This window comes from Triticum aestivum, chromosome 3D (assembly GCF_018294505.1).
Source record: "Triticum aestivum cultivar Chinese Spring chromosome 3D, IWGSC CS RefSeq v2.1, whole genome shotgun sequence".
In the NCBI taxonomy this organism is placed as follows: domain Eukaryota; kingdom Viridiplantae; phylum Streptophyta; class Magnoliopsida; order Poales; family Poaceae; genus Triticum; species Triticum aestivum.
Genome location: NC_057802.1, coordinates 598,138,649 through 598,148,699, shown reverse-complemented (window position 1 = coordinate 598,148,699; position 10,051 = coordinate 598,138,649). Strand labels below are relative to the sequence as shown.

General features: G+C 43.2%; 1 protein-coding gene across 1 annotated transcript; it reads left to right on the top strand.

The window, feature by feature from the left end:
* Window positions 1–536: 536 nt before the first annotated feature.
* On the top strand, window positions 537–5,551 carry LOC123080812 (E3 ubiquitin-protein ligase RGLG3). Its single transcript, XM_044503767.1, has 15 exons — window positions 537–802; window positions 1,286–1,339; window positions 1,454–1,528; window positions 1,637–1,693; window positions 1,807–1,981; window positions 2,491–2,575; window positions 2,676–2,816; window positions 2,919–3,032; window positions 3,758–3,855; window positions 3,937–4,010; window positions 4,084–4,189; window positions 4,465–4,592; window positions 4,706–4,850; window positions 4,945–5,001; window positions 5,162–5,551. Exons 2-15 carry the CDS (start codon window positions 1,299–1,301, stop codon window positions 5,297–5,299), a joined length of 1,434 nt encoding a protein of 477 aa, XP_044359702.1. The 5' UTR covers window positions 537–802; window positions 1,286–1,298; the 3' UTR covers window positions 5,300–5,551.
* Window positions 5,552–10,051: the final 4,500 nt, after the last annotated feature.

The window sequence follows — 10,051 nt, the reverse complement described above, 5'->3', positions numbered from 1 at the left end:
AATCTTTTTCTTTAGTTTTGTTTCACTCATGTAAGAAACTCTTGTATTGTAAGTTGTAATGTAAGAAAGAGCCATTATACCAATTCATAATTTCTCAATAAAAGAGGTGAGGCTTTTGTATGGGCACATCCATGGTGACCGTTGCGTCGATATCTCAAGTGCGTCAAGGCCACCACAAAGATGACTAAAAAAATGCCGCCCGCGTCACAGCAGCCCAGGTGTGTCGTCTTCAGCGCGTGCTCAGGGGTAGAAGGCGATGGTGTGGGAGAGAAGACGGCTGAGCGACAAGCGGTAGAGATTCGCGTGCGCGCGTCCGTCTGGCCGAACACTCGCCGGACTGCTTGCCGGCTATAAACTTTTCTCATATATATAGTAGGCGCAAGTAAAGTATTTAGAAAAAAGAATGCTCTCATTCTAAAAAGTGACGGAGAGACGTTGACTTTTTTTTTTCCGCGTCTCACCAGAGACGTTGACGTGACCGAGACTTGAGAAGGAATTTCCGGACCACCGATAAAACAAAACGAGTAAATAATAAAAGAAAATAAAAGAAAAAGGAAAGAAGTGAAGGTCGCCGCCGCTGCCAGGCTGCCACCGCGCGCTGTGCTGGCTGCGCAACGCTGGTCGAAATAGCCGCCCGCCCGCCCGCACCCACGGGAAACTGCCGCTCGTTTGGCGTCTCCAGCAATCAATCAAGCAGCAGCAGCCCAAGGCCGGGGTCTCCCTCCGCCTCCGCGCGGCGGCGTCTCTTCCTTCCTTCCCCGCTCGCCGTCGCCGTCGCGGCCCGGCCCTCGGCGCCGCAGCGGTACGTACGCACGCACGCCGCCGCTCCCCGTCCCTCCTCGGCCCTTCGCCGGCGGCAGCGGGGAATCGGTCCCCGCTCTGGTCGTGGTGGGCGCGATCGGGGGTTCCGCCCGATCTGGCCTGACGGCAGCGAGCGCCGATTGATTGATTGATTGATTGATTCATCGATGCTGTGCCCGCTGTCCCTCATCTGACGCTTACTCGTTACTAGTACTAGTTCTGTTCATGCTCTGTTCGTGTTCGGTCTTATTTTATCACTGTATTTTATCTATTGGGAGGGATCTGGATCCCACACCGCCCCGGTCGCCGTCCTTGTTTACCTCACGCCACGCGTTTTCCGGCGTGCTAGGGCGCGCTGCCGCCCACTAAATCTCTCGCAAGTCTATAAAAATCATCTCTCCCAGCCATTTTTATTTTCTGCATGCGTGCTGCGTTGATCCAGGGTCGCCGACGCTTACGCGAAATTCATCTTGTGCTTCTGCAGATCGCCGCCGACAATGTGGGGCTGGGGCAAACAGGAAAAGGCTCATGACACCAAGTAAATTTCCCGGAAACTGAGAGAAATCATTTTTCCAAAACATTTTTATTTCTTGCATAGCGCGTTGATCCAGGGTCGCTGACGCTCAGGCGAAATTCCTGTGTGGTTATTCAGATCGTCGCCCGGAATGTGGGGCTGGGGCGAAGAGGAAGATGAAGAGGAAGAGGCTCATGACGAGCATGCCACCCGGTAAATTTCTCGGAAGCTGCGAGAAATCGTTTTTCCCAACATTTTTTTTTGCATAGTGGGTTCATCCAGGGTCGCTGACGCCCAGGCGAAATTCCTGTGGTTCTGCAGGTCGTGGCCGATAACGTGGGGCGAAGAGGAGGAGACTGATGACGAGGAGGACACCCGGTAAATTTCTCGGAAACTAAGAGAAATCATTTTTCCCAAGCATTTTTATTTTTCTGCATAGTGCGTTGGTCCACGGTTGCTGGCGCTCACTCGGAATTCGTGTGGTTCTGCAGATCGCCGCCGACATCGTGGGACGAAAATACTGATGATGAGGACGTTCCTTCCGGGAGTTCCGAGGACGTTCCCTCCGGGAGTTCTGACGACGTTCCTTCCTGGAGTTCCGAGGAAGTTCCCTCCGGGAGCTCCGAGGAAGGGGAGCCCATGTACAATTACAGCACGGTGGATGAGGTGAGTCACAAGCAGACATTGTCCCAGTATGGTCACTCTCTGTTTCCTCATGCCTATCAAGTGTAGCTACATTCCTCTGCTACTTATGTGTACACTCTTTGCTCTGAATCCTACCGCTGTTCGTTGAGCATAAGTTACTTCAGCGAAAAGTCAGACCAGAGGCGGTCACCCAGCTCATTCCAGTGTTTGCTTGGTTAAAACCTCAGCGTGTTGCTCAAATTATGTGTCTCTATTATTCAATCTTCGGCGCGGTCTTCTTGATAAACGTTGCGAAATGTCATATCCTGGCAGGGTATAAAATGTTTTAACCTGTATGCTACATGGCCAAATCTGCATAACGTAAACTGTTTCTCCGAGCCACACATTTACTTTCTGTTTAAAATATTTTCAGCTACTTTATCTCCATTTTGAAATTATAAGTACATAAATCGCATCCACATCATGTTGTCGTGCGCTTGCCTTCTCTAGACTACCACAGTGTTATTTGGTACTAATTTCGATATATGAAGGTCATTACTGCACTGAGAGAAGCTGGGCTTGAATCATCAAATCTGATTTTTGGCATTGACTTCACCAAAAGCAACGATTGGTCAGGTAATGTTACTTCTGTATCACTGTCACCGTCAGATCTGCCGTTTTACCCAACAGGGTCCCTGTCGTTTAACTGAATAAGTATCCTGCTGGATTTCTGTAGGTCAGCATTCCTTCGGAGGAGAATCTCTGCATGCCATTAGTCGCACCCCAAATCCATATGAGCAAGCCATTTCTATTATTGGGCGAACACTATCACCTTTTGATGATGATAACTTGATACCATGCTTTGGATTTGGTGATGGTAAGTATTCGCTCACTGTTTTTTCCTTTTCTATTTTAACTTTCTTTCAAGGAAATTTTGTACTTCTTCTGTGACTTGATGGAATGTAATTCAAACCTGTAGTTTCTACATGTGATCATTCCGTCTTCAGCTTTTACAAAGATTACCGTCCTTGTTGTGGTTTTGAGGAGGTTCTTGACAGATACAAACAAATGATTCCATATTTGGACCTTTCAGGTAATGAAGGCTTATTCCCCTTTTTTTCTTCAGTAGAGATTCTGGGATTGTAAAACCATAACAAATCTGAGTTTTATCTGTCTCAGTAACTTTGACAGTGGAGACAATCTTTTTCTAATCGATGAACTGTTTTTAGGACAAGTTATGTTTTTAGGTAGCCATATAGTGCTGTGCTCTGTTTCCTTGCTTCAACTTATTTGATGGCGTGCACGCCAGACCTCCTGACCCCTCCCTGCATTGATGGATACCTAGCCGTACAGTTTTCTGTTTTTTGTTTCATTTACTCCAGGCCTCCCTTTGTTTAATTTTGTTGGCTTTGCCTTGCTTTGTTTTCAGTTGGTCGCCTGTACAGGTCGCGTCATCTTGATACCTCCTCCTAATACAAAATAACGCGCACTTTGGTGCTTATTTGAGAAAAAGAACTTATTTGATAATGTTCCCAGATTACCCTAGGATAGCACACAGCAAATAGTTCTATTTAGTGCATCTTTTAAGTTTCTGACATCACTTGTTGATAAGGTTTATATCCTTGCGATCGTTGCATCATGATTACACACATTATTTTGACAAAGACAAAGGTATTTGCAGTATAACTCATGTATTGTGTTTTGACTGAATAATTTTGTATCTATGACGCCGTCTCTGTCTAGGGGCAGCTGAATACTTCACTAGCAATACTTAAATCTTTTGTTTCATCCATAATTTGGTTGAGCTGGTGACTGTAGGACCAACTTCCTTTGCACCTCTTATCTACGCGGCGATTTCAGTTGTTGAAAACAGTAACTACCAACATCATGTCCTCGTCATCATAGCTGATGGACAGGTAATGTGTTCATTGTAGCAGTAAATTCTTCAATGGAACTTCATCCCTTTAGCGTGAGTCTCACTTGAGCAAAAGTTGCAGGTAGCCACCTCAAAGTCTTACAGCATCGTAAGTCCACAAGAAGAGGCAACTATACAAGCACTTATTGATGCTAGGTAAATGCAGTTCATCTATTGTTATTCGACTTGGTGTTGTTGTATTACTAACTAAAGCCTTTTTGTTTGCTAGCTTCTATCCTCTTTCAATTGTGATGGTGGGAGTGGGCGATGGACCATGGAAGGAAATGCAGCCTGCTGATGAATGTATTCCTGCCAGGGCTTTTTACAATTTCCAGGTGATTTAACAATGCTATTACGTTGCTTCAGTTCCAAATTTTTTGTTGTGCCCACACTAAAAACAGTGCTACCTTCAATGCTAATGATTCTAGCTGTGTTTCTTGGACTTAATGATGTGGGAAGGCTGATGATTCCAATAAGAAATAAAATAACAAACTATGTTGAGATCAATTTACTTTGTGCTGTTGCCTTCTCTGATTAGAAGAATTTCAGATTTGTGTTGCATTCATATATCTATTGATGCAGTTATAACCTTGTTGATAAACTACTGCAGTTTGTGAACTTTACTGACATCATGTCAACAAGCAAGGATATGGCGAAGAAGGAGGCTGCATTTGCCTTTGCAGCTCTGATGGAAATACCCACTCAATACAAAGCGGCCCAAGGCCTCTACCCCCCAGAGTACTCGCTCTTCTTCATTCTTGGAGTCCCTGCATTAGTCATCCTTGGCATCCTTGTCATATTCTCATTTGCCGGCGTTGTACTTATTGTCTTATCCTAAACTAATCTCTCAGGTGGCACGAAGAAATGGCTGATCCTTGGATGATCCTTCCGCCACCAATTGAAGTCCTTGAACGTGACGATGCTGTTGCAGCTACCTATGCTCCAGCCGCAACCTTCCTGCCAACCGACGTTGGCAATGACGCTTCAGTTGAACAGGTTGGTACCTTCAGGCTAGTAGTAAGTCTGCACCATATTCATTTTTTTTACAGTCATGGCCTCTTATTAAACTCTGTTTTTGTAAAACTTGTAGGTATGCCCCATCTGCTTAAGGAATCCGAGGGACATGGCTTTCCAGTGCGGTCATCTGGTAAGTCTAGCGCCGGACAAACTCGACTTGTGAACTTGCAATGAAAACCCGACTATACTATGAACAAACACGGCTAAATCCAGATACAATGAAGTAGTAGCCCTTTTCTCGGATTAGTGCCTGATCTAACCTCCTTTTGCCTTCTTTTTGCTGTCCGAAGACATGCAGGGAATGCGGTCCGACACTATCGACTTGCCCCGTGTGCCGTGTCCCGATCACGCATGAGGCTCTTCTCGTAAAGAGGGTGCGGCCTTCTGAAGCGGAGGATCTGCCGTTCCATCCAATTTGGTATGAGTAATTCAGGAGCAAGAGGTTGGAAAGACAATCCGTTCAAAAAAAGGTTGAAAAGACAGATATATATGAATAGAACTGTACTTTATATGTCCAGAACCAACTGTATTTCAGACTTCCAGTGACCTGTTGATTGCACCGTTTATTACTGTCATCATGTACAAAGTTGCAGTGGTAGTTAACTGTGTTTTTTCTGGTAAAACCTGAATGGAATACCAGTAACTGTGTTACAGTATGATCTGCATGACTCTTATCTTCATATCACGGACCTGATACTTCCACCATTAAGGATGCAAAGCGGGCAACCCGCGAAGCATTTTCGTGTGTTTGCACAAAGTCAACCAGTGTAATCCCTCCCTCGGCATTAACATAAGGTTGACTTTCAGCATGCTCACATTCGAGCTTTCGCGGGTTCCGCTTGCATAGGTACTTGCCATGTAGCTGTTGTTTCTTATGAAAAATCATGGGAGACGAATGGACTAGTAATCAATCAAATGAAAATGTTTTAGCTAGAGCGGAAAAATTATGAAAATGCTAAAGGTCTGAAGTCAAATTTTTGGACATGGCAAATTGAACATTTTTCATGGCAAATTATATTAGCGTCAGGACGGCAAATTTAGTTTGAAGCATGGCAATTTTCTGACAAAAAATGAACTGAGCCGGATTTGCTATGCTCGCCAACTAAACTTACCATCCCGGCCAACACAAGTTGCCATGAAAAACGTTTGTTTTGCCATGCCTAAAAATCTGACGTTCGCTAGATATACGGATCCAAAAAATATGGGTTGCAGAACTAGGGTTGTCAATTCACGAAAGACTACTATTGACACATAGTCAGTGCAGCGAGTTGAAATACTCTGTGCGGGCATTTCTGAGACTAGGTTGTTTCGATCAGTTCGGATTCGCTGTCCGATTCGGTGAACCCAAACTAAAACAGCGCCCTGCTAGTTGTGCTCTTGGTTGTGGTCATCCTCGCGCGTCACTCCGCCCACTGCCCCACGACGCATTGAGAGGAGTGATTCCACGTTTCCTTTCTTTCCTAGAAAGAAAGACTCCCAACCGTCTAGGGTTTCTCTGCCCCCTGCCGGCACCGCCGCCAATCCAGTGCCATTAGTCGCACCCCAAATCCATATGAGCAAGCCATTTTTATTATTGTGCGAACACTATCACCTTTTGATGATGATGATGACTTGATACCATGCTTTGGATTCGATGATGGTAAGTATTCACTCGCTGTTTTTTCTTTTTCCATTTTAACTTCTTGCAAGGAAATTTTGTATTTCCCACAAAAAAAGAGGAAATTTTTTATTTCCACCAACAATAGAAGGAATTTTTGTACTTCTTCTGTGACTTGATGAAATGTAATTTTACTAGGATGCTCATGACTAAATTCAGATACAGTGTAGTACTGGCTCCTTTCTTGTATGAGTACGCTGAGCAAACACGACTAATGTATGCCCCAAAAGACATGCTAAGAAGCAGGAGGGTTGTGCGTGCTTTGCTGCGCCGTTGATGTTGTTAGATTTTTCATAATTTTATTACTCCATCTATTTCAAAACATAAGGTGTATTAGATTTTGAAAAGTCAAACCTCTGTAAGTTTGACCACATATGTGTAGAAATATATCAATATCCATAATATCAAATCGGATTTTTAGATTCATCATGAAATGAATTTTCATATTTTATTTATTTAGTATTGTGGATGTCGTTAATTTTTTTTCTCTCTGAACTTGGTCAAAAGAATTTGACTTTTCAATAAAGTAATATACCTTATATTTTGGAATAGAGAGAATATTTGGTTTGGTTAGTGGGGAAGATGATGGAGTGTGTTTTATTTTTTATTCATATAATGCGGTGTTTTGATGGGACTTTTGTGGTGTGATTTTGTATTGTCTGCTAATCAAGTTGTACTTATGTGAGATTTTTTTTTTGCATCGGTGGCTGCATGTACTATAGTGTCTCTACAGTATCACTTCATTTTTCTAGGTGATGAGAGGGTGCACGGGATTGGTATGGTTTTATAGGACGGATGCTTCCGATTGATTTGAAAAATTATTGACCCGGTCAAAATCATTGTTGTCCCGGTCCAACAAATTCAATATGAAATTTCTCAATGGAATGAGAGAGCTCCAAAATTAGAGAGCATAGGGAATTAAAAGAATTGAGTGAGAGATTGTTGTCCCGGTCAAAATTGGCGACCCAATTTTAAATTGGTGACCTCAATTGAATGAGAGGCCTCCAATGCTAGGGAGCTTAGAGCATCTCTAGCACACCCCGCATCCCGCCGACCCGCAAAACGCGTTTGCAGTTCGCGAAAAAACGGTTTTGTAGGCCGGCGCGGACGGAATAAAACTTTCGCGATGATTTTTCTTGGACCAGAAGACACCCAGGAGACTTGGAGTGCAAGTTAGAAGAGCCACGAGGCGGCCACAAGGGGGAGGGCACGCCCCCCAACCCTATGGGCCCCTCGGTGGCCTCCTGACCTAGATCTTCCTCCTATATATACTCTTATACCCCAAAAACTTCCAGGGGAGCCACGAAACCAGTTTTCCACCACCGCAACCTTATGTACCCGTGAGATCCCATCTAGGGGCCTTTTTGGGCATCCTGCCGGAGGGGGATTCGATCACGGAGGGCTTCTACATCAACACCATTGCCTCTCCGATGAAGCGTGAGTAGTTTACCTCGGACCTACGGGTCCATAGCTAGTAGCTAGATGGCTTCTTCTCTCTCTTTGATTCTCAATACCATGTTCTCCTCAATGTTCTTGGAGATCTATTCGATGTAATACTCTTGTGCGGTGTGTTTGCCGAGATCCGATGAATTGTGGATTTATGATCAGCTTATCTATGAATATTATTTGAATCTCCTCTGAATTCTTTTATGCATGATTTTATATCTTTGCAAGTCTCTTCGAACTATCGATTTGGTTTGGCCAGCTAGATTGGTTTTTCTTGCAATGGGAGAAGTGCTTAGCTTTGGGTTCAATCATGCGGTGCTCGATCCTAGTGGCAGAAGGGGAACCGACACACATTGTATTGTTGCCATCGAGGATAAAAAGATGGGTTTTCATCATATTGTTTGAGTTAATTCCTCTACATCATGTCATCTTGCTTAAGGCATTACTCCGTTCTTTATGAACTTAATACTCTAGATGCATGCTGGATAGCGGTCGATGTGTGGAGTAATAGTAGTAGATGCAGAATCGTTTCGGTCTACTTGACACGGACGTGATGCCTATATTCATGATCATTGCCTTAGATATCGTCATACTTTGCGCTTTTTCTATCAATTGCTCGGCAGTAATTTGTTCACCCACCATAATATCTTTGATCTTGAGAGAAGCCTCTAGTGAAACCTATGGCCCCCAGGTCTATTTTCCATCATATAAGTTTCCGATCTACAATAGTTTCCTATTTACTTTCTTTTGCAATCTTTTACTTTCCGTTCCATAAACTAAAAATACCAAAAATATTACTTCACCATTTATCCATCTCTATCAGATCTCACGTTGCAAATAACCGTGAAGGGATTGACAACCCCTTTATCGCGTTGGGTGCAAGGTTGGTGTTTGTTTGTGCAAGTATTCGGTGGCTTGCGCGTTGTCTCCTACTGGATTGATACCTTGGTTCTCAAAACTGAGGGAAATACTTACGCTACTTTGTTGCATCACCCTTTCCTCTTCAAGGGGAAAACCAACGCAAGCTCAAGAGGTAGCAAGAAGGATTTCTGGCACCGTTGCCAGGGAGATCTACGCCAAGCCAAGACATACCAAGTACCCATCATAAACTCTCATCCCTCGCATTACATTATTCGCCATTCGTCTCTCGTTTTCCTCTCCCCCACTTCTAAAACAATTTTCGAAAAGATTCGCCTTTTCTTTGCCCCTCTTTCGTTCGTCTTGTCGTTTACTTTTTGTGTACTCGTGTGTTGGATTGCTTGCTTTGTCACGATGGCTCAAGATAATACCAAATTGTGTGACTTTTCCAATACCAACAACAATGATTTTAATAGTACTCCGATTGCTCCTGATGCTAATGCGGAATCTTGTGAAATTAATACCGCTTTGCAGAATCTTGTTATGAAAGATCAATTTTCCGGCCTTCCCAATGAAGATGTCGCATCCCATCTTAATAATTTCATTGATTTGTGTGATATGCAAAAGAAAAAATATCTGGATAATGATATTGTTAAATTGAAGCTATTTCCGTTCTCGCTTAGGGATCATGCTAAAACTTGGTTTTCATCTTTGCCTAAAAATAGTATTGATTCATGGAATAAGTGTAAAGATGCTTTTTATTTCCAAGTACTTTCCTCCCGCTAAGATCATCTCCCTTGGGAACAATATTATGAATTTTAAGCAACTTTATCATGAACATATTGCACAATCATGGCAGAGGATGAAATTGATGATTAGAAATTGCCCCACTCATGGTTTGAATTTGTGGATGATTATACAATTTTTTTATGCCGGATTGAATTTTGCTTCTAGAAATCTTTTAGATTCGGCCGCGGGAGGCACTTTTATGGAAATAACTTTAGGAGAAGCTACTAAACTCCTAGATAATATTATGGTTAATTATTCTCAATGGCATACTGAAAGATCCACAAGCAAAAAGGTGCATGCGATAGAAGAAATAAATGTTTTGAGTGGAAAGATGGATGAGCTTATGAAATTGTTTGCTAATAAGAGTGCTCCTATTGATCCTAATGATATGACTTTATCTACCTTGATTGAAAACAATAATGAATCTATG